The following is a 24,109-nucleotide window of genomic DNA, read 5'->3' as shown; positions in this document are numbered from 1 at the left end:
CTGTGCCCAGGGACACAGAGCCTCTGGGGTGGTTGATGCATATTACTTATGGAGAAGTACTCAAGGCAGAAAGGTTTTGAAGTGTCAAGGGCTTTTACAGGTGTGTGTTTGTGGACTCATAAAGTGGTTTGGGTTGGAAGGGACCTTAAAGCCCACCCAGTTCCAACCCCTTGCCTGGGGCAGGGTTGTCACCCACTAGAGCAGGTTGCCCAGGGCAATGTGTTCTGCAAGAAGGGTAATGAAATGGTGTGCTTTGTGTGGCACACCTCTGAAGATGCAGAGTCTTTTCAAATTATTAGCCCTCTTCACCTGTGGAAAGACAGACATCATTCCTATTCTTCTAGGACATTTTTGAACAGTAAGTGTCCGCATAAAAAGAGATGCCAGGTTGCTGTGTGCTTTCATGTTATTATGCTGCTTTTTTATAGATGTGAATACATTTAGATGGGCTAAGAAAGGGGTTCTTATTAGAGTAGTTCTGAAGAAAGTGAGAAACTGCAGACAGAGGTCTCAGATTTGGGCAGTCTGGGAAATGAATGGAGCTGATGCAAGCTAGTGAATTTGCATTTGGGCAGAGAAGGGTATAATGATGTCTGATGTAAACATTACAGTCATCATATAGCATAAAACTGCAAGCCTGGTGGGCCCACACATCTGCCAATCTTGCACTCACTGCTTGCTTAATTGTGATCTTTGTTAATGAGGGCTCTATGCAAAAACGTATTGAAATCTATCTGCTATACATGCTTTGTTAAATATTGTGTTATGGCTGCAAAACCGTGCCAGAAGGATGAAGGTGCTGACATGCAGATTGAATGCGGCAACCTGATCCAGTGGGAGGTGTCTCTGCCCATGTCAGGGGGTTGGAACCAGGTGATCTTTAAGGTCTCTTTGAATCCAAATTGTTCCATTATTTCATGACTCTATGATTTAACTCTTCTGTCCAGGAAGTTTATTATGTTATGGATTTCTTGTTTGCTGGCTTGGTTACTTGGCAGCAGTGCCCAGTGCTTTGTTTCTTGATGAGGGCCAGCACAGTCCTCAGTTTTATCCTCAAATGCAAAGCCCACTTTAGGGAGGGCAATGTCCTCTTTCCCACTGGTTTCTCAGTGCCAGCTCTTGCCTCCACCACAGGGAGAGGTGCTGTGTGTTCAGAGGGTCGATACAGAGAAGCTCTAAACCCAACAGAACTTATATATATATATAACTATATATAGTTCTGTATATATATATATATATATATATGTACGCGCTTTAAGAAAGAAGTTAAGGTAAAAGGTCTTCAGGCAAAAGGTCTTTGATTTTGACCTCGGTGGATGAGTATCAAGTCATCCCGTGCAGTGCAGCCCAGGATTCACCTCTATTGAAAGAACATTCCTGGGACTGTCGCTCTCTTTTACAGTCTGCAAACACCACTGTTGCTCTGCAAACGTTGAGTTCCTCCTGTAAGTCACGCTACCACGTCCTCTGTGTGTACAGTGTGCCTTTAAAGATGATTGTTGGCCCCCTGGTTAAAATTTAACAGCTGGGATGAGAAAAGACCTTTGTCCTAGAGATAGGTTCAGAGGTGTTATAAGATTATCACATTGGAAATAATGAATTTAATTTCAGTTTTGGAAAAAAAAAAAAATAAGGCTCCTGAGTTAGCCTGCAAAGATGATGCCTGAAAAACAGAGCTCCGCCATACTAATCAGTACAAACTTTGTATTAATCAGCTCATCAGCTTTTTAAATGTTATCTGTTGTCATGCAAAAGATACTCACGGAGTCTTGTTTATGTCCAACACCTCCATCATAGAATCAGTAAGGTTGGAAAAGACCTTGAAGATCACGTAGTCCAACTGTCAACCCACCCCCACCATGCCCACTGCCCATGTCCCTCAGTGCCACATCCACACGGCTCTTGAACACCTCCAGGGATGGTGACTGCACCACCTCCCTGGGCAGCCTGTGCCACTGCAGCACTGCTCTTACTGAGAACAGATTTTTCCTAATACCAACCTGAATGAAGTTTGCCAACAACTCAGTGCAGTTCAAAACTGTTGGTGCCATTATCAGAGCATTCAACACGGTCCCCTTCGTCAAAATAATTAAGTTGAGTGAATGCATAATTAAACCAAGATGTCACCACAGGAATACATTTATCTGCTTTTTAAATATACTCTCTGTCTGGTGAAGCTGAGTGCCCTGCCATATCCTTGTCTCCTGTGCTCTCCACATGGGTGGGAATGGTGACGTGAAGGGTCAGTGCGAAGATGACCCTGAAGCACGAGTAGATGGATTGACTGGCAGGGTGAGGTGAAGCAGGTGAGATACGTAGACTTTTGGGTGGTGGAGGTCCCTGGGTGCAGCCAGGGAGGTGAAGTTCATGCTGATCTCTGCTGGCTCTGGACAGCCCTGACCTTCCGCAAGGCGAGCAGCATGTCCTCTGCCAGCAAGGGCGCAGGATGAGGCCCTGCCACCAAGGCCTGCCCTTGGCAACATACACAGTAGCCAGAGTGACTGGGAGGATCAAAGTCTCAGGGGGAAACAAAAGTACAGCGTGGAAGGGATAAAATTGTCATTTACAACGTGCACATCGCCCCGGTGAACTTTCCGAGGTACATGGTGTTTTAGACTTGTTATCCTATAACCTTTAGAGACTTGTTTCCTCAGCTCTTCCCTGAAGAGATAAGTGGCCACCTCCCTGTAGCCTGGGAGTGGGGTAGGGTGGGATCTGCTCATCAAAAGGGAATGTCTCTTATCCTTGTTGTTTATCTTTACCAAAGTTGCAATGAGACCAGCAGAGGATTCTCTCCCTACTCCCAACCTTCCCAAACTCCCTCATGCCCTTTTCTGGACTGTTCAAAATGCAACAACCACCAAACAGCAGCTCTCTGAGATGAGGCTGGAAGGAGTAAACCAGTCCTAAAACCAATACCCTGTTGGTGTCACCTTCACCTTGCCAGGTGTTTGCAGCTGCATCAAAGCCATTGCAGTGGAGGTGGGTAGAGGTGTTTCAAGGGACAGTGGTCAGAGACCAGTGCATACATCACTGGTGCAATGCCCACATCGTGCTCTTCTTCATGAAGAGATGCTCTGCCAGAAGAGAAGCACAGGTACCCAGACACTAAACCTGGATGAAAGGGGAACCAGTTTTAAACTAAAAGAAGGAGGTTTACATTAAATGCCAGGAAGAAATTCCTTTCCCAGAAGTCAGTGATGCGCTGGCACAGCTGCCCATAGAAGCTGTGGTGCCCCATCCCTGGAGGCGCTCAAGGCCAGGTTGGATGGGGCCCTGGGCAGCCTGAGCTGGTGGGGGGCAGCCCTGCCCATGGCTGGGGTTGGGGTGGATGGGCTCTGAGGTCCTTCCAACCCAAATCATTCTAGGACTCCATGACAATGAAATGACACTAAGAAATTAGAAGGGCATGCTGTGTCCCCATAGTAAACTTCCTTTAAGTGGAAATGCTAGAAGGCATGGCTTGGAGAAACAGGTTTGATGAGGATTTATACATTTTCATGCTGTTTTTCTTGTTGTGTTTTCTAGCCTGAAGCATGTTCCAGCTATCCAGAGCCCAGCGCTGCACCAGGGCTGTTCCTGTGGAAAGAAACCGAGCTGTTCCAGGCTCCTGTCGCCACCAAACCCTCAGGGACAGGGCTCCACCATGTCCATCAGCCAGGCAGTAAGCGTGTTTCCACACAAGCTGGAAAACAGAGATTTTTCCTCTGAGGTATCATAGCCAGCATTGGCTGTGACAAGGCTACTTAAGCTTTCCAAGGCCTCCTGGTTCTGCGTTTGTCTTGCAACAGAGCCAAGAGCGGTATTATAAAAACGTCCACAGATAGCAATTCTGAATGTGAGCGTGTGCCTGAGCACACCTGCAGCCCTTGGTTATGTGCCAGAGAAGTCAGAAAGCTTTTTTTTTCGTGTGTATGAAATGGTGAGAAGTGCTGACTTTTCTTTACCAATGGGACAGCTCTTAGCACAACTGGGTGATGAAGAAAGAGGTTCTTGGCTTGTTGGTTACAGCTTCTCTGTTTATGAGAATGTCCAGTAAGTTTTCTGGCCAAGAGTGTCAATGAAGTCATGTTTTCTGGAAATAGCAGCTCTGGGCTGTGTCACTGAGGAGTACTTTGCAGTGAGTACCATGAGGTGCTGCACAGAAAGCAGAGGAAAGCCCTGGCTTGGCAACCTGTTCCAGGTGGATCTGAAGCCAGTGGAAGAGCAAGGCTCACTACAAGGAGACAAGTGAAATCACAGAATCCTAGAATCATTAACATAGTCTAAGATCATCTAGTCCACCACCACCATGCCCACACGTAGAATCATAGAATCTTTAAGGTTGGAAAAGGCCTCCAAGGTCATCAGCTCCAACTCATCACCACCTTGTCCACTAAACCATGTCCCCCAGATTTCCCCATCACATCCCCATCTGTTCCTTGGGTATGGTGAAACCAGGCGCGGTCTCATGCACTGTTGTGGCATCCAGGCACATTTTAGGAGGCACACTGGGAAACTGAAGAAATGGCAGTGTGGGAATGTGGCTAATACAGGGAGATCTGGCCTAAGCAAAGCGGGTGTGATGGCAACTGTATCTGCTGCCTTGCAGAAGCCTTCCCAACAGGACAGAGCAATATGAGAGGAGGATAAGAAGCAATGCATGCTTTTAATACTGCAAACCAAGCACAAAGATAAGACTTGTTCTGTCTTTGGAGCTTCCCAAGTGAGAGGGGAGCTTCCAGCAAGGCCTGCTGTTGAGGCAGGAGGATTTAATGCCGTTTGACAGGGCTTCCCCAATGGGCTCACGCTGTGCACCAACGCTCTGCTTCACTCCCATATGGAACAGATGCTGTTGTTATTGCTGCTCAGAGGCAGCGCTGAGATTAGCAGTTATGTGCAGATATTTCTCCGGCATTACATAACCCATGTATTTAACACACACTACATTTTCATTGCAAATTGGCTGCCGTGGGGACACTCACATTTATAAAAAGCCATTTCCTTCCCAAGATGTGTAGTTAAACCGTAGCCGTGGTTTGATCTGATTATGAAAGCCGTACTTGAGAATAAAGTGCGTGCAGGGCTGTGGGATCTCATCACTTAAAAGAAATTAGAAGTCCCAGGGCTCATCATTAGTTTTCCAAGTTAAGCAGCGTGGAACAGCTACAAACTGTTTGACGTTCACCTCTGAGCAGCAATGCAATGCTGTGCGCTGTACGATACTGGAAAGATGTGCGCAATGCATCACATGAAGTTCCTCACCACGCATCTACCGTAGAGTAGAGCATTAACTGAGGCATAATATTCACTCTCAGTCATATGAATTAGGGAGAGAAAAGATTAAAACACGCGTCAGACATCTGTCTGGCTGTCTCAGAAAACTTCATTTTCATGCTAAGTGTAGTTTTAGAATGTCACCCTGAAAATGAGTGACATTTTAATAGGCTGATTGCCAAGATTCACAAATCTGTTCGTTTGCGTATGAATCACAGCATCAAATATTTAGGAGAATGTACAAGAAACTAGGATTATGAGAGAATGCCTTACGCTCCCCTTGGTTAAACTGACACTGGGAAGACTCTGTAGTTTTATTGTCTATCCAGAAATCTACTATTAGAAAGGAAAAGGAGATTAAAGAATGTTGTGGCATTCCTGTATGTACCAGTAGCTGGTTGTGATTGCATAGGTTCATTTTCACAGCTGTTTCTAAACAGCAGCCTCGTTGCTCCCTGCTTCCTTTAAGCCACACCACGTACTGCAGCATCATGACAATCATTAGCTTCACCTTCATTAGTTTCTATAGAACTTCCAATTAAGATCAGTGGGATTGCACCAGCATCTCCCTACCCTCTATCCATAGTAAATGCTCTTCAGGTTGCTCTGGCAAATAACAGAGGCAAAACAAGCAGCAAGAATCATCCATTACAAAAATTCCATGAGTTTCAATTAGGGAAAGCTCTGGAGCTTGCACTCTGCAATTAGCTACTGTATGCCAGGGTCCCGACTGAGGCACGTGGGAGTTAAGCACATGCATAAATCCCTGTTGGATTAGGGTTTATGGTTTAGAGCAAATCCTTCCAACTGAAACAAAACTTCCTATCAGGATCTAGCCCTTAAACAATTTTAATGGGGGGGAGAGTGCAGTCGTGTTCCTACAGCAGGTTTTCTCATCTAACATAACTAGCTGAGTGCAGGACTTGGCATGTCCTGAGCAATTGTTTATAGCTCCTGCACAGCACATCTGCTTTGGGAGCTGATTTGTGACGGAAATCCGCTCAAGTAGAGATGGTAAATTTGATTTATTTGCGAAAAAGAAGTGAAGAATTCCACAGCAAAACAATCTGGGTCACAATGTACTTTGGATTACAGGATTTAGTGCAGAAGAAAAGACCCAGACCACACAACTCAGATCCAGCTCTCAAGCGCCACAAGTTTTGAGGTTAATCAAAACTAGGGCTTAGTGTGAGGATGTCTGTGTAACTTGGAGCTGACCCCATACTCGGATCTTCCCATCTCTCTAGGGCACCACCTCTGCAAATCCAGGGGTCAGGCTCTGCTTCTGTTTGCAGCAGAAAGCACAAAGGCACACACATTAATAGCCGATAAAGGAGCCAGGAAGGCAGAGGCAGTGGTAGAGAGCTGGCTGTGGGTACGTACCCCTTGGGCCTGAGGAGGTGTGCAAGGAGGAATAGGCTGTGCCAGGAGCCAGGCATGTGTCTCAGTGCCATGGCAGCAATGCTGTGCGAGAAGAAAGCCTTGTGTGCGTAGGGCAGCTCTTCCCTGCTGCAAGAAATTAGCAGACGAGTGGCCTCCATGGGCTCACCTGTCATGGCTGGTGGAAAGGGGATTTGCATGGTCAGGCAGTGCACTGGAGCCCACAGAGGCATCTGGGCTCCTGCCTCTATGAAGACATTGCTGGAAGTGTTGCCCTTGTGGTGTGACTGTTAGACCAGAAGCGTTACTAAAGCCTCTTCTCTTCAGGTGAACAGGCCTTCTCCTCTCCTGTTCAGCCCCTCACCTTGTATTCATTATGAAAGCACTTGTCTGGCAGCAGAGGTGGTTCCTACCTGAGGGTATGACACAAAAAACAAGTACGACTACGACACCCCTTTCTGTAGAAGAATATATTATTTAGCAGATCAGTTTAAAAGTAAAAAAAAAAAAATAATAATACAAATCTGTACATCTTTGAAAGTTCTTCTTGATGCTGTTACTTTTTACATTCCATTCACGAGGATAAAAACCTGCACAGTGGTGGTGCTCCCCTTTGCTTGTGCCAAAGGACCCCCTGACACTGCTGGGCACAAGGCAAACCTGTAAGTCCATGAACGCTTTCTCTGACTTCTAGTGTAGAAAAGAAAACCGCATCCACTCTGCTGGGCTTCTGAATGTACTGTGAACACTATAAAATTCATTGGATAATACAGAGAAATGTGTCATTAGGGCCTACCTGGCAAACAAAAATATCTGCCAGCCCACTGTCATTACATAAGCATCTGTTAAGCTGTGCTGTAATAGCATACTGCAGTACAGGTACGTGCAGGATCTTGACTAAAACAAGTTGTCATTTGTTTTGGACACCAGTGGTTTGTTTTACAGAAACGGCTCCTTAGCTCAGCTCCACTTTGTCCCTGGAGACAGCAGTTCTCAGTGTTGGCCAAAGAGGCAAACCTGGTGGGGAAGGAACTGTGCCATGGCCAGCGCGGCACCACCTGGAAAGGGCATCCATCTTGGTGTCCATCTTGGCCACCTCACTCCAAGCGTTACACCTGCTGGATTCCGCCACATCCGTTTGGCAAATGCAGTGTTTCTCAAAAAGAAAATAATCGTAAGGGCAATGTTTTCCTCAAAGTCTTTTTCTTCTCACTTTTCGGTGGTGCTGGTGGTCAGGCTGTCACTTTTTTTCTTCTGCAGCTGCAATGAAGAGTGAAACAATATTAGTGCTGAGACCCCAGCACCCAGCTCCTGACAATCTGCTGTACAGGAGGCCCTGTTTCATCTCAACAGCCCTGAAATTAGGTCTGGAGGAAACAGAACTCAGTGTTTCTCATTATCTTTCCTGTTAGACTCTAGGGCTATTTGCTGATTCCTATTGTTTCAGGTGATTTCTAAATTCAGGTAGCTATTATTATTCAAAGGCCTCTTGCACCAACACACCATTAATTATAGCTCCATCAGTCTGTATAAACTTTCTGCTTTGACAGCTTCTGTAAACCATAAGTTAAATTTCAGCTTGGCTGGAAAGATGAAGAGGTCATGGAAAATCTTGCTCTTATCTTGTGTTTTTCTTCGCTCCTTTGAGCTCATAAAAGATTTTCTACTCCTTTACCACTCACTGACCTCAAAACATCTCTCTGATTAACCAGCCTTAGTATTTGTGCTGCTGAGAAGGTTTTCCTCCAAACAACTTGGAAGGAGGTGAGATCTATAGCCAAAAGCCACCATTCCCCTCATCCATCCAGGGACAACCATGTGAATGAACCTTCATTTCCCATATACCAAGGAATTTCAGCACAACTTGTGCTCTGGGGCGCTTGCCAATTTATTTTAAGGACACAACGACAGAAAGAGTTCTGTCCACATGATGAATCTGTTCATGTCAGAGAAAATCCCAGAGGGTGGTGCCATTTTGACAGGTTTTATTTGCTTGTCTCAGCTGGGGAATGAAGCACTGGAAGAGGCATGCAAAGAAGGTATATCTTCCCATAAAAGAAGACTGTGCCTCAGTGGTGCTGTTTCTTGAACCGCACAGGCCCTGAATGTCTTGCTGTTACCTAGCCTAGGCCAGCTCCTTCCAGGAGAAAGCAGCTCCCTCCTGGCCTTCAGGTGTCCCTCCTTCTGGCATCTCCCTCCCAACAGCTGTGCTGGGGTGGTTGAGGGATGCCCATGTGCACATCAACAGTTGGAAACACCCACATGCTTCCAGCTCGGTGTGATGAATATGGTTCTCATGGTTATGAGGAGTGCTGTGAGCACAGCTACTGCTTCAGAATTAAATGGCTATTAAATTGCAATGTTTAACTTACTTAATCATACCATTTGCTTTATCAAAAAGATATTTAGAGCTCACCTCTTTCATAGCATCATCTATCTGTTTTAACTCCTCATAGCGGTCTCTGGACTCCCACAGAGGCTGAAGCATCATCTCCTCCACTTCAGGGAATAGCTACATGAAAACAAGAGAGAAGTGCAACATTTCTTTTTGCACTTCATAAACCTGCACCTGCCAGAAACAGACTAAAGGCAGGCTGTGAAGTGAATATCCCCACAGCTATTTGCACACACGTCAGAGCCAGTGTTGAAGCTCTGCAAGCTCCCAGATCCGGTTCTGGCCTTGGCTGACCCACCTTTGTTACTGTCTCAAACATGGGGATGAGGACAAACTTCAGGAAGCCGATCTGTGCAGTTGGCTTGGTCACTTTATCACGGTCCATGAAAGGCGCTACTGGAAGACCCTCTGATTTTTCCCGGTCACTCTGGAACAAATTCAGAGTTAAGAAACTTTAATCTTGGCTAGAAGGCAAGAGAGCTGTGTAACAAGGAGACCACTAGCTAAAAGGCAGCAGTTTTCAGATGCAGATCTCAGCAATGTCTGAAGATAACATGAAATAGTAATATTCTTCCCTCAGGCCAATACATCCTGCCTCTGAATAAAGAGAACTCTGATTAGCTACATCTGCACAGCAAGAAACCCTTCATCTCCAGGCTTATAGGGCAATGAGGCTACCTGGTCCCTTTGGAAACCCATTGGACTTCCGGGGTAAATTTGTTCTGAGTGTTCAGAAAGGTGTTAGTGGCTTTTAGCACAATCAAAGAGGGAATGTCTTTGACTTCCTCATTCTACAGTGAATAAGACACTGATTCTTCTCAGGCATTCAACCAGAAATTACATGACCTTCTTTAATAATGATTAAAACAAGTTCTGGCTAGCTTGTTCAATGGAGAATAGATCTATTGCTGAAATGAGTTTACTAAGCTACCCACTTGACTGCATAACTCACTTTTTCTATGTGGATTCATGGGCAAGGTCACAGACCATGCATGCAAAATGATCCTGCTGTAGACTTTCTCTCACCTACTGGGCCTGTGGGCACACAGTGCTTTCATTGGGTGACTAAAACAGTAACGTACATATTGCAATTCTGACAAAAAGGGTGCAGATGCAGTGAGATAGAAGCATTCTTGACACACTGTTCAAGGTATTTGTGTCTTGTGAGATACTGTGTTCAGCTGGGAATCTGGTGAGGAACAAGGGCTTGGGGAGATTAAATCTGACCTTACACACCTCAGCAATTCTTCTGATTTCCCATTAGAAAATGCTCATACGTAAGAAACTGAACTAGTTCACTTCTAAGACTTGATATCATTCACTTGACAGTTTTCTTCTGCCACTGTTCTTGCCCTTTTGGCTCAAAACCACATTTGTATGTCAGACAACCTTGAAAGGCTGCTAGAATAAGCTGTCTGCTAGCATTAGGATTTCTAGGTTTCTATTGTCTTCCTCTACGAAGTACAGCCAATTGCATTCACTTGCATTCTGAACAGCTTCTATTGCTGACGTGCTTCCCTATCCTTCCATAAATGAATCCTTTCTGTCCTAGAGATAGCCTGGCCTATCAGGCAGCAGAGCTCTCATGGCTCAGGTAGGATACAGCCACAGAAGCTGGCTGTGCAAATGTGTTGCTCCTTCATTCTTACCTGCATAAAATATTCCTCCAGCAAGCAGTCTACCCAGGGCTCAGCGACTTCCATTGGGCGGACTTCATTGGAGATATCACAGCATTTTATCAGTATCATCTTCAGCTGAAAGAGGATAGTACTTTAATACTGCAGTTTTCATGCTAGCTCTATTTCTTCTAGATAGAATACTTGTCTTCGTAACTAACATTGGGATGAACCCCAGTGGGACATGTGCTTCTTGCTGTGTGAAGAGGATCAACCCCAAAAGCCCACGTACTCTTTGTGGGACAGCATTCAGAGGCCATGGAGAATGTCTTCCCTGGAAGGTAAAGGCTCCAGGATTTTTAAAGCTGGAGTCATCTATTTTCTATAGAGAAATTCCAAATTGTAAACATTTTTGGTGGAGTAGAAAATTTGTTTTTAACAGTGTATTTTGAATCTTGTTTTTTAAATGACTGAACGCTCATCTAAAAGGTTTCACACCATGAACAGAAAAATGATAATCCTTATTACAAAATCTCCTTACACAGGTCATGTGTTCTTCATTTGAGTAATCAAAATTTTCCATTTTTTCCTTGAAAGAGTCCAGTATTTCCGCATGTCTCGCCATGTCGGTAGCCAGAATTAATGTAATTATCCCCTAGCAGAGAAAACATATTAATACATCAATTTGACATTCTTTGTAAAGTCTATTGCAGAGAAAAACAGGCTTACACACTGAAACCCTCAGATGTATCACAATGTTAGCACTGATCAGACTTGAAACCACCAGGGAAACTGGAAAAGGGTTACAAAGAGTATATAAAAATATCTGTAACTGGTGTGATATTCCAAAGCCATTCAGATTTTTCCTTTCATACTGAGTAATCGTGGAAACAAGCTCTACAAAGGGATGTTAAAAGCCACTTTCCATTCACCAAGATCCACTTTTGGCCCCTTGCAAAACAATATGCATTTTGCTACTGACTCTTAACAGAGTCAACACAGAAGAGAGAAAGACCAGTAGATGTGGATGTCCTCTGTGCTTATCCTCCTTGGTTGAAGGGCTGTGAAATATCCAGCTGCAACCAATATAGTAGAGCTCCATATGCTCCTCACAGACATGACTTATGATGGGAAAATATGTGGTTAATTTAAAATTGAAGATTTTTATGCAGATTAGACCATTTGAGGCTCATGCCTGCTTCTCATGCCTTGGTAGAATCAGTGGCTCCCAATAGACCAGCAGGCGAGCCCTTATGCTGATCTACTATTTCAGTTGGTGTGCAAGGAAGTCGTCATGTAGAAATTAAAAATAAATGTTGTTTCTTACTGCTCTGAAGGGAATTCTAGCATTGTTCCTGGTCTCAGGAACCATGATGACTCTTGGTCCAACAGAGCCTCTTCCAACAGTAGAAGCGCTCTTTTGTTGCACATCTTTTCCTATTTAGAAGCCCCACATTTAAAACTAATGCAACATTCTCTTCAAGCACAAATGTCTGGCATGAGAACATAATCCCAGCCAGACCTAATTGGCTCCTTCAACAAATGTCATAGTCTTTAATAGTCAGAATGTGCTCATTATTTCTCAGCAAGACATTCCAGAGAGTGCTCCTGTGGAAATTTTCCAAGAATCCCTTTTGGATCCTCCCAGTGTGAGGGGCTTTTTCAGTCCTGCCCTCTGGGGACTGATGCGGCACCACAGCCTTCCCTGCTGTGCATACTGCATCTCCAGGAACAGTCTGAATGGCACAGATGGGACCAGCATTCATACCTGTCTTATCTGTTTGAATTGGTCCTGGTCAACGTTGGAGAAAATGTTGTACTCTGGTTGGGAAATGATCTGGAAAGCCACAGCACAGTGATGGTTCTCCAGTGGGGAGATGTCATTGTAGCGTACCGCCAGCTCTGTTCGTGCATTTATCTGATAGCTGATTTAAAGAAAAACAATGAGAGCTCCTGCAGACGCACACCAGCTGCTTCCTTTTATTTACATTCTTCTGAATACTTATTCAATTAGCTGCAGTTTGTTTTTTATTGCTAATACTAAATCAGATTTTTAGAGAAGACGGATATTACTTTACCATCATCTCAGGCACTCTTCCCCTCCACTTATTTATTTATTTACTTATTTTATTTCACCAAGTCTCCGTTGCTTAAAATGACATAAAGCAAACACAGAAGGAATCTGGCTTCATCCAACACCTGCTGATGGTAATGGACAGATTCTCACTGATCTCAGTCGACTGAGTTCTGAGTGTCTGCAAATTTAATGAGTGTCTGCAAATGTATTAGATTACCACATTCTGTTTTTCATACGTGTATGCACACAAAGGTGACCATGTGTCAACAAATCTATTTTCCAATATGATAATAAATAGAATAATATAAATTTCATCATTTATAATTGCAAAATAATAAGCAAGTCAAATATCCCTTGGCTCTCATTGTGCAAATATTCCATCTCGCTTAGCAGAACTGTACCCATTTTCTGCACTCATTCTCTCATCTCTGAAATATTTACCTTGTTTTCTCAGGCGTAGGGGGAAGAGCTGAGGCAGAAATCTGAAAAAGCCTTTTCTTTACAGAGCCAAGGCCAGCTGGCAGCCCCAACCCAACCTGAGCTTTCCTGCCTTGGCCCATGTATGAGTGAGCAGCAGGGCCTTGGGGGAAGGCCATTGCCAGCTCAAGCTGTGAGAAGGAAAACCTGATCCACCAAAAATGCCGGTTGGCCTTACCTTCCCAACAGAGCCCAAGGCAAGAACGAGCAGACTTACGTGTTGTTATAGCCTGGATGGTCCAAGTCGTGGCACACTGCTGCAGTCATGAGAATCAAGATGTCAATTTGAGAAAACTTCTCCTGCAACATAAGTACATGAACATAGTATTGTGATTTCTACTAAGTCTACCCTCAGAAATGAAAAGAACTGAAAAAACACCCACATTTACATTTCAGGGAGAGGCGAACTGTGCAAAATGAAGTATTTTTCTGAACGTCAGTTTACTTCAGTGAAGAAAGAGAATTCTGCCTTCCCTTCCAGCAGAAATGACTCAAATTTGCCACTGTTATATTATATAGCAGCAGCACGGAGAAGCCAATTTAGTCGAAACTTATTTCAGAGATCATATAAAAGCACTGAGATAGTACCACTGTCCCTTACAAGTAATTTGAGCATTGTGATAAGTTAAGGCAGGGCTGGGGCATAGCTGCCATGACATTCTGTATTAGCTAAATCCATGACAAGAGTGAGAAAAACTAATGCAGTGTCTCCACAGCTTCTGAATAGGATAAACTTCCATACAGACAAGTTTTTCTCCATACTCTTCCTGGCAAGAAAAGCCAGAAACTGAGATGTATAGCTATGGAGAAAATAAAATAATTAGAAATAAATAAATGGTGATTTTTAACTGAATCAGACCTGACTTGCACAGAAATAAGCATACCTGAAGACTGCAGAGCGAGATCATGCTGTACATCATCTGGGTCACGCAAAAGCAGTGCCGGAAATTGTGGAAGGGGTTGTTTCTGTAGTTGTCATGAATGCAAAGCTGCAGGGAAAGGGAGCAGAGTGGTCATATAGGAGAGTTCTTTCTTAGTGAAAATGTACATATACGTGTTTTTTCTGCCCTTCCTGGAAACACCCTGTGTCCTCACAGAGACCTGCAGAGCCCAGCACCCTTCCCCACTACAACAGGGTGACAGCTCAAGGGTCTGATTTTGGGGAAGGATGAGAGATTGTTGCCTTTCAGGTCTGCTGGCAGGTGAAGACTGCAAGAGGTGCAGCCCAGGTTGGAGACAGGGCTCTGTGCTGTCATTCTGAATTGGCATTTCGAACTGCACAGTGGGTAAACAGCAACACTGGGGTGTGCAAAGAGCTCAAAGCACACCCCTGGAATGCATCCTCCCAAAGGGTAAATTTTCTATAAGAGTCCTCAAGCCTCATCAGGATTAAGCCCTGGGGACCTGCCTTCTAGGAGGCCTCAAGACTCTGGGTGAAGCCAAGAGACCTTTGGGTTTTCAGTGTTCATTAAATATTTGTGGGCTTCACTAAGAAAGCTCTTTTGCAGTGCGAACTTCAGAAACGTGCCATTATTTTATAACTCATAGAATCATAGAATAGTTTATGTTGGAAAAGACCCCTAAGGTCACCCAGTCCAACCATCAGCCCACCCCCACATCCCTCAGTGCCACATCCACAAGGTTCTTGGACACCTCCAGGGACAGTGACTCCACCACTTCCCTGGGCAGCCTGTGCCACTGCCTCAGCACTCCTTCTGAGAAGAAACGTTTCCTAGTATCAAACCGTGCCATGCTATGACTGGCAGCCAGGCTTGTGAGTGGTGGGTGGCATCTCACAGCCACCACATGGACATGTGGCTGTGCCCAGGCACTGTACGGCACGGAGGGGCGTGATGTATAAACTCTACAGCAGTGCTCTGCACATCCCCAGGGAGTCCTGACTCAGAGCACTGTAGTAACTGGGCGGCATTAGTCATCCTTCCCTCTGCTTCCTGGAACATTTCCATAGCCAGTGGATGTAGCCTATGCAGAAGGTGGCTTTTTCTCATCCACTTAAGTTCAAGCTGGTGCCCACGCTATGCCTGGGGAGGTGACATAGTAGAAGCAGAGTCCTTCGGGTTTTTTAATGAGCTTTCTGTGAAACTGGTGTTTGAGAGAGGAATCCTCACCCTGCCGTAGGTTCGTGCAAAGTACATAAAAAACTCCTCTCATTGTTCTCAAATGCTAGCGCTAACAAATGACTTGGAGATGCAGCCTAACTAACAGGAAGCTGCCTGCTGTAGAGCTGGTGGGTAGCATGTTGATGTGTGTTGACATATCACCTTGTTTCCTGTGTTTTCAGGCTGTGAGATGGGAGGAGGAAATTTTCTGTTTTATCTGTTTGGTGTTAGGCTTGATTACATTGGGTTTCATCCTACCCCTTTTGCTGATCTGCTTTTTAAGCCCTGTGCTACTAAGCTTTTCATCTGCCTTCTTTGAGGAGAGATTTCCCCAGTCTTGATCATTTTTTCTCTTTCAATTAACGTAGTCATTGTGTTCTTCTATAATGGCTTAGCCACTTCTACATGTAATTTCCAACCCTATTCCTTATATGGAGACCTGGTCACATGGGTCCATTTATTTCTTATTCCAGTCTTCAATCACCCTAATGCCTTATTGGCATCAGCCCGCAGAAGCACCCCAAGAAAGGACAACCTCTGCCCTGTGCACGCTGCTGCTCTCACTGTTCTTGTTGAAATGAAGTATTGTTTCCTGGCCACTTTCTGTATGGAATTTGTTAAGCCCTTTCCGGAGATAATCATTCAAAGCAGTCTTCTCCATCCTGTGCATACTCTTCAAGTAGTTAGGAGAGACTGTTGAGACATAATTCTTCTTTACCAGAATCGTATGAAACATTCATATAATGAGCACAATGTTTTTAATTCTTATTTAGATCAGCTTGCTGTCTGGAGGAGTAGGTTTTACTAACTGTAGTTCAGAGTGTCATCAGATCCTTCTTAAATAATTTGGCAGAACATTTACTGTTCCTTGTTCTCTAGGAACACAATGGGTTTTTCTGAGAAAGCCAATATAATCTTCAGCTTTTTAGTAATTTTTTTCTCTCATGCTCCTCCTTGGATCCTATACCACTGATTTTTTTAATGCTCCAGTGCCTCTTCAGACATCTTAGTTTTGGAACACCTTTGCCCTTTTCATGTCTTTTATCTCTCCCACATTCTCAACATTAAAGACTAAGGAAAAGAAAGTTATTTGGCTTCTCAGCAATTCCTTTTCTATCCTGTCTTGCTCTTACTCCTTGTGATTTAACACATCAAATCACAGAAACACAGAATCATAGGAGTTGGAAGAGACCTCTGGAGATCAGGAGTCCAACCCCCTAATAAAGCAGGTCACAAAGGAAAGTATCTGTTTGGGTTTTGAAAATCTCCAGAGAAGGTGACTCTACAACCCCTCCAGGCAGCCTGTGCCAGTGCTCTGTCACCCTCACAATAAAGAAGTTCTTTCTCATGTTCAGATGGAATTTCCTGTGTTCCATTCTGTGCCCATTTCTCCTTGACCTATCACTGAGTGTCACTGAAAAGTGCCTGGCCACATCCACTGGATTCCCACCCTTTAGATATCTATAAACTGAGTTGTTTTGGCCATATCTGAAGACAACCATTTCCACTTCCATTTGGTACTAAGAGCATTCACTGAAATGAACTCCTCCCTGCAATAGAAAGCTCAGCAAACCAATGCAAGGCAATTAAAAAACTATCAATAAGAATTGTGATCTGCGACCACAAGAATGCAAACATTTGCTGAAGGACTTAAATTTTAAGAATTTGTATAGTTTACTGCTTTCAGTGGGATAACTTTTGTGAGCCAAATGGATTCCTCGCCTCAGTGTTTTGTTTGCTGATTTTGTACTAGAAGGATTGCAAACATCAGTAATTGGAAATACTTACCAACCACCTTTTTAATGTGATAGGATTGATGTTGAAGTCTTTGACCAGCCCAAGATCATGGTACATATGCTCCAAGCAACTCAGCATCTGCAGCCAAACAGAGAGGTTGTTGGCATGGAAAATGTCAGTTGGGTTTATGATATGTTGCAAAGTGAATTTCCTCCTTGTACGCATTGAGTAATTGCAGGGCCCTCTTGTCAAGATGAAAGAAAGATGTTTGAAGATTGCATGATTAAAGACAGTGCAAGAGGGGAGGCAGAGAGGCTCTGAGAGCTTTCTGAAGTAGAGAGATTGCTGTGGACTTCATAGGTTTTGTGCTAAGGTTTGAGTCATAGCCCCTCTCTTCAGTAATGGTAATTCATGTGAATCACAGCCATTCATTCTCATGAAAAAGTATAGCCATTTTTCTAATTCAGGAGGGATGTGGTCTTGTTCTAGTGCTCATTAAATCAGTGATGGAAATGGCTGAGGTTCTAGTTATATAGAGAAAATGACAGCAGCAAGCAAGGTATCTTTGAAGAAATGTGTCCACATCTTTTCTCCTAGGGTTTTTTTGTGTTCTATAATCAACTATTTTAACAAACATTTCCTTTTCAAAAGAAGACCTCTGGTTTCAGTGCTACAAAACTGAAAGTATATTTTCTGGGTGCATAGCAGCTGCTACCCACTAGAAATGAACCGGTTACTGGGAGTTCAGGAGTGCACGTTACTTATATTTACATCTCTGAAGGCAAAATCTACAGAGGGTAAAATTAATTCACTATATTGGCCTGTTCTCTGTTCCCAGACTATGGTTCTCAGACTGTGGACTGATCCAGGAATTTTAATATGTTGAGTGTAATGTCACTAATGTGGCCTTGGAGATATCTTCAGTTAGGTTCCAATTATTGCGTCTCTTTCAAGCTCTCCAGGACAAACAAAGTTTTCATCTATTGAATTTTTATGCTTACCCAGGGAACACGCAGAGTTCATGCAGTACCAGGGGGGATGGCTTTGAGTCATTCAGACAGAAAGAAAAAGATTTTCTTACAAGACTAGACGCCACAACACGTGGCCAGGATTCTGCTGTACATCACCTTGACTTGTTCCTAGCCCATCTGAACCGTAGAAATTAGGGTTTGCAGCCTGCCTGCTCCACATGGAGCACGTGGGCAGATGCTCACTGCTAAATAAGCATTGATAGAATTGAAATATTTCCTGTAAACATAAAGCAGAGCTGAAAGGCTGAGACAAACCCATATGGTGCCCCACTCCCATGCTTGCACAGCATATTACTGCAGAGCAGCAGGCCTCCTCAGAGCATGCCTGATCTCCTCACCCTCCTGTTAGCCTCCTTCATGCCACCAGATAGTGTTTCCTAGTACTCTGAATGAGTTACTGTGCTAAAACTCTATGTCTCAGCATACAAGAATCCGTAGATAATGTTTTTTGTCTGTGGTTTGTCCCTATTATTTCTTAGAAGCCAAAGCAATGAGCCAAAATGCTGTGGTCCACCTGGCAGATCATAATTCCGTCTTGCTTTAAAGAATTGACAGCCATTCAAAATCTGGAAGCGAGACATTTTGTATGGCTGTGGTATGGAAAAAAGGAATGAGGGAGTAAGTAGTGAACATCAGTGTTGGCTTGGCACAGACCATGACTCTGCCAGCCTTTCCGGTGGTACTGACCCAAAGGATCTGGGGAGTCCTTCTGTCCTCCCATCAGTCAGAGGCAACATCCTGCTCCTGTAAGAGGAGTGTGGGGTGTTTTTCCTTGTCACGTTACTGTAGAGTCAGAATGACTCTTGTATGTTTCTTATTGAGACAGTAATTAAGGCAATAGCAGCTGGAGATGCTTCTAGAACTGCCCAGCAACAGCAGTAAGAAAAATAAGAAGATGATAAATCAGTAAGTAAAGACTGATAGTTCATGCAGCCTCTTCACAGTGCACCGCAGAAAAACTCTTTCCTAAAAAGGTGGGAATCAACACATACATCTCTGCCTGACTTCATATAGCAGCATGCAGCTCCACTGATTTAAGCAAAGTTAGTGCTGGTGCCCTGAAGCATGTGCTTTGCTGGGGATCGATTTGTTCAGACGAAACAGCACAGGAGAGCTCCTGTGGCAGCAGTGATCACGCAGTGGTCACTGTGGTACACTACTAGGAAGATTAAAGGAAAAATGAAAAGGAGTTGGAGTACCATAATCAGCATATCAGGTATCTGTTAGGGAAAAGTACGGTATTATGATGTGAAATGAATATGAAAGAAATACACTGAGCAAGGGGCAGAGGAAAGAAATAAATGCTCTGTCCTATTTGATTCCTCTGGCCTTGCTGGCGCCCAGAAAGAGTGCAAAAGAAGCTTAGCAGGGCATCAATACCTCATTGGGCTCCCACAGCCAGACATCAAATGTTGGTTTCCGAAGTGCTTCTATGGTCTCCTGGGACAGCATGTACTGTGGACAGAAAGACAGCCAGAGTTAGTGTGGGTCCCCTCAACAGGTCCCATCCACATGGGCGTTAGCTGGTTTTCCCAAGGAAAGAGCAACACATTGCCTTCTGCCTGCGATGCTGGTTGGCTGACATACAATCATAGAATCTTAAATGGGAAAAGACCTCTAACATCATTCACTTCAACCATCAGCCCACCCCCACCATGCCCACTGCCCACATTCCTCAGTGCCACATCCACACGGCTCTGGAACACCTCCAGGGATGGTGACTCCATCACCTCCCTGGGCAGCCTGTGCCACTGCCTCCCGTCCCTGAGAAGGAATTTTTCCTAATAATCAACCTGAACATCCTCTGGCACAACTTTAAGGCCATTCCCTCTTGTACTATTCCTGTTACCTGGGAAACTGGAGGGAAGGGTCTGGAAGAAAGAGAGGAGAGCAGAGGTGTCCTGAGTGGGCTTGAAGGTAAATTTGGTAAGAGGATGTAAGGGCACAGGGCACAGACTGGCTGCACTAGCACTGAGCAGTGCGACACGTGGTGTAGCTGGTCTCGGAGGGATGCTGCAGAGCTGGTGCTTGCAGTGCTAAATTAGCTGGCGGGTGTGATATATCAGCTTTGGAGTGATTTATGCTCTCATTTTGAGTATTTTTTTCAAGAATACCCACGTTTTCAAAGTGGTTGTCAGCCTGCACGGTTAGAGCAATTTTTTATCGTTATGCTCAGAGGTTTCAAACAAAATGGAGCTCATCGGTCAGTTACAGTTTGTTTATGAAATAAAAAGGAGGAACGTGGAGGGTTAAAAGACCAGTCCATAGCTGCTCTCTCCTGAATCGCATTTTTGAAGCTCTGTTGATCAGAGTCTCTCTGGGACACAAAAGCCTTGTAGCATTAATTGGCCCATTTACCGTGGCTGTCTCTAATTAGTTTGAGCTTACTGCACCAAGCAGGTGAATGAAATTTTCTGAGTCTCAAATTGCTGATACTTAAGGAAGAGTAACACTGAGGATGAATGTTCCTTCTCAAGAAGTTAGCTATTTTTGCTTCTGAGTATATTACGTTCATGTAATCTGATGTTCTGCAAGGAATACATGAATTGGCTGTACTGATTTGTTATCTGGTAACATCTTTCAGAGGATCCTTTTCAGCGGATTCTTAGTCTCACTTGAAACTGGACAAATCCAGCCCCTGACAAGTGATAGTGAATCTACCAAATTCATCTAACAGAAGCCAAGCTCCCTCTGAAACTAAAATCCCTGTGTGTTTTGGTCCTTCAGCAATTCAAACTACTGGCTTACCCTGCAGTCACTCAGTACAATGCCTGTTGTTACTTCAAGGTCCTAATAAAATAGCAGTAGATCAAAAGAAGTTGATCTGACCTATATACTTAACAAGGGAAGGAAATCAGTTTTACAACTGGTATGTTTTATGGAAACAACAGTTAGCATCAGGAACTCAGGTCTATTGGGTAAAAATTAATTAAATGATTCACAATGCTGCTCTCTAAAGCTCTAAAGACCAGTATGAAAGAATGCATGTCCATGTTACATGCCTTGAGAGCAGCTGAGGCAGCTTTGTGAGCTAGTGTTTTGTCAAGGTGTGTGCTGGGCATGGAGCAGAGCACACCTGGTAGCTCTGAATAAGTTCCTTGGGCAGAGGATGCTGGTGCAAGGATTAAAGGTCTGGTGTGCTTCATAGTTCTATCTACATTCATCACTGTAGGTGTGTATTTCTACATGCCTGGTGGATATTTTTCTTCAAGTACTACAGTTTTCTCCAGCAAATATAACCACTTTTTGTGGGAACAATGAAATGGCCTAGAGAGAAGCCGATGTTGTATTTTCTCTTTGTTTCCCTAGGTGAAACATCCCCATAAATTACTTTTTAAATTAAGAAATAATCCATTAGGAGAAACCCGGCAGCAGCACTGTTTTCAATTAGAGCACAGCACTAAAGGCCTTACTGATTATTTGCTAAGAGCATGCAGAATAAACAAGTGTAACTAAACAAAATAGCACTTAATGTTGACAGATGCAAAATATTCATTAATGCTTCGAGCACAAATGAGCTTTCAAGAATTAAAAATTACTGAGGAGCCAACTTTAAGCTTTCCATGGGCAATGACAGCTTTTCCATTGGCTCCCAGTGATTTTGGATCAGGCCATGGGTTTCGCAGAGCTAGGAGATGGGCAGTAAGGGGCAGGCATCATAAACCAGCACTTGTTTAAGTAAAAGCAAGTATTGTACCATACCTTTGGGTAGGATGGCACATCCCGCCGAGGTGTTGGCCTCCTGTTTTCATCCAAAAAGCTGTACTTGCAGGGACAGGTAGTCCTGAAATGGAACAATCAGGGAATGAAAGACCACAGTGCCTCAAATATGGCCAGAAGTATTGAGGTCTCTTAGTTAGCACTGCCTGGAGAGCCGTGCCTTTTTCTAACTTCTTTCTACTTTGCTGCTGATCAAAAGTGTGATCCTCTGTAGGATTTTCTCTTCTTGTCCAATGCCCTTCTTGCCCTTTCTCTGTGAATTTGAATTCAAGCAAGGAGCATATATAGGTACTCCATCGCTTCTACTTAAACCAATTAACTTTTCTTTCAGTGAGCATCTTACATCTAGATGTAGGAATCCCTACAGTTCATTGCAGGTGAGTTGGGCCAGGTGGCCATTAAAGGTTCCTTCCAACTGAAATGATTCTATGATTCTACGATTCCATTAACACAGGTGCCAGCTGCCTACTCTCCCTCAAAGTTCAGAAGCACCAAGCTTGTTCTGCCCCATCTGAGCAGAGGGCTGATGGTGAGAGATGCCAACATCCTTTGCAGGACATCTACACCGCTGCACTTGTAGCCAGCTGCAGAAGCGGCTTCATAGCCACAGGGGCACAATAAAACTGATGGCTCCATAGTGTCACCCCCAGCAATCACGTAGCGCTTTTCAGCTCAGCATATGTTTCATCAGTGGCTGATCACATGGGGTTTGATGACTCTCATATGATGTTGATCTTGCATTTTGTGTTTCTCCTGCCAGTCCTACCATTTGGATCACCCCTTCTCATTTTTCAGCTTCCCTGACAAACAAAGCCAGCCAAAGTCAACCATTAACATGATTTGACCTTTTTTTTTTTTTTTTTGTCCTTCAGAATTTCACAGATTTCATATCTCTTTTTAATGTTTTCTCTCTTAGGAATTTGATCAGGTCTATTTTTCTGCTCTTAATGTCAACTTATGATACAATTTCTCATGTGTTTTTTTTCTGAATCTTCCAGCAGAGTTATGTCACAAAATCACAGAATGGTTTGGGTTAGAAGGGATCTCACAGCCCACCCATCCCAATCCCAGCCATGGGCAGGGCTGCCCCCCACCAGCTCAGGCTGCCCAGGGCCCCATACAACCTGGACTTCAGGGCCTGCAGGGATGGGGCACCACAGCTTCTATGGGCAGCTGTGCCAGCGCCTCACCACACTCTGCCTCCCCCTGTCCTGTGCAAGGGAGTTATCAGCTGGAGAAAAGCTGTATTCATCATTTCTAAAGCCTTTTCCTCAAAATTCTGTTGTGAGGGGCATTAGTGGGTTAAAAATAGTGAGACTGGAGCACTCCTTGCCCTAACTGGAGCTGTTAGGTCTATCTGGGGGCCAGATGAACTGCTCCTATTTTCCAGTTGCAGTAAGACATTTAAGCCTTCATCCAGCCACACTGGGGAACACAGCAGAGTCAGGATATGTTGAACCTTTACAAATGTGAATCTGTATCTACATCATGAGTTTAAGTGCACTGCAATGCTAATAGCATCTGCCAGCGTGAACACAAGAACAGACTGGGGGAAAAAAAAAAGCAATTGGAGTGGATGCAAGTGGGGTTGCTGCTCTGCAGGGTAGAGATGCACATTTCACAAACATTACGATTTTTCTCAAGACAGCTGCTCATCCTTAGGGATGTGGTTAGTGGGCACGGTGGTGATGGCTGGACTAGATGATCTTAGAGGTCTTTTCCAACCTTAAGGATTCTGTGATTCTATGATTCTTACCCTGTTGTGGGGGGGGAACCAGTACTTGTCCTCAGCAGTTCCCAATGGGGAGCTCATAGTGGCCAGGCCACCTAGAACCCTTGCTCACAGCAGGAGACAAGTGGCACCAGGAGCCAGCCTGGCTGGGGCCAGTTGCGCTGGGCAGATGCAGCACTCCTTGCTTCTGCTGTTCTATTACCAGGTTGCTGTTTGTGTTACAGAATATAGGCTGTAAAAAGGTGACCTGGGAGAGCAATGAGTCATGGCCGCTGGGACAGCCTTGTACTTCCTGAAGCTTGTGGCAGCTGCCCTGCATATGTGAACTTGCAAGCATTGCTTTTTGGCTTTACTCAACTTTCCTAAAGAGATTTCCTCACACACCTAGAAGGGACATGAGGCAGCCTGCAATCTGTCATACCGGTGTGCATCTGGAACAGGTCTCCTGAGGTTAATAGCATTACTCTGCAGTGATGCTAGTACGATGTCTGAATTTGGCCTTACTCTTAACGGGACTGCATTAACACCTTGCCTCCTGGAGTGCCTGGATAGTGACATTTATAAGCAT

General features: G+C 44.3%; 1 protein-coding gene across 4 annotated transcripts in view; it reads right to left on the bottom strand.

Annotated features, from left to right (window-relative positions):
• Nucleotides 1-7,091: 7,091 nt before the first annotated feature.
• The window catches only part of PDE9A (phosphodiesterase 9A), a 41,106-nt gene continuing 24,088 nt past the window's right edge, over nucleotides 7,092-24,109 (bottom strand). For all 4 annotated transcript variants that reach the window (XM_015883306.2, XM_015883322.1, XM_015883314.2 and 1 more), the window contains 11 exons: nucleotides 21,792-21,873; nucleotides 19,470-19,544; nucleotides 17,110-17,196; nucleotides 14,086-14,190; nucleotides 13,419-13,501; nucleotides 12,416-12,572; nucleotides 11,189-11,302; nucleotides 10,681-10,785; nucleotides 9,330-9,458; nucleotides 9,053-9,148; nucleotides 7,092-7,896 (listed from right to left, as the gene is read on the bottom strand). In XM_015883306.2, coding sequence (XP_015738792.1) covers nucleotides 7,846-7,896; nucleotides 9,053-9,148; nucleotides 9,330-9,458; nucleotides 10,681-10,785; nucleotides 11,189-11,302; nucleotides 12,416-12,572; nucleotides 13,419-13,501; nucleotides 14,086-14,190; nucleotides 17,110-17,196; nucleotides 19,470-19,544; nucleotides 21,792-21,873 — 1,084 coding nt within the window. In that variant the 3' untranslated portion in view covers nucleotides 7,092-7,845. The remainder of the gene's footprint in view (nucleotides 7,897-9,052; nucleotides 9,149-9,329; nucleotides 9,459-10,680; nucleotides 10,786-11,188; nucleotides 11,303-12,415; nucleotides 12,573-13,418; nucleotides 13,502-14,085; nucleotides 14,191-17,109; nucleotides 17,197-19,469; nucleotides 19,545-21,791; nucleotides 21,874-24,109) is intronic.

This window comes from Coturnix japonica, chromosome 1 (genome assembly GCF_001577835.2).
Source record: "Coturnix japonica isolate 7356 chromosome 1, Coturnix japonica 2.1, whole genome shotgun sequence".
Lineage (NCBI taxonomy): Eukaryota > Metazoa > Chordata > Aves > Galliformes > Phasianidae > Coturnix > Coturnix japonica.
This window is presented reverse-complemented; position numbering and strand designations above follow the sequence as displayed.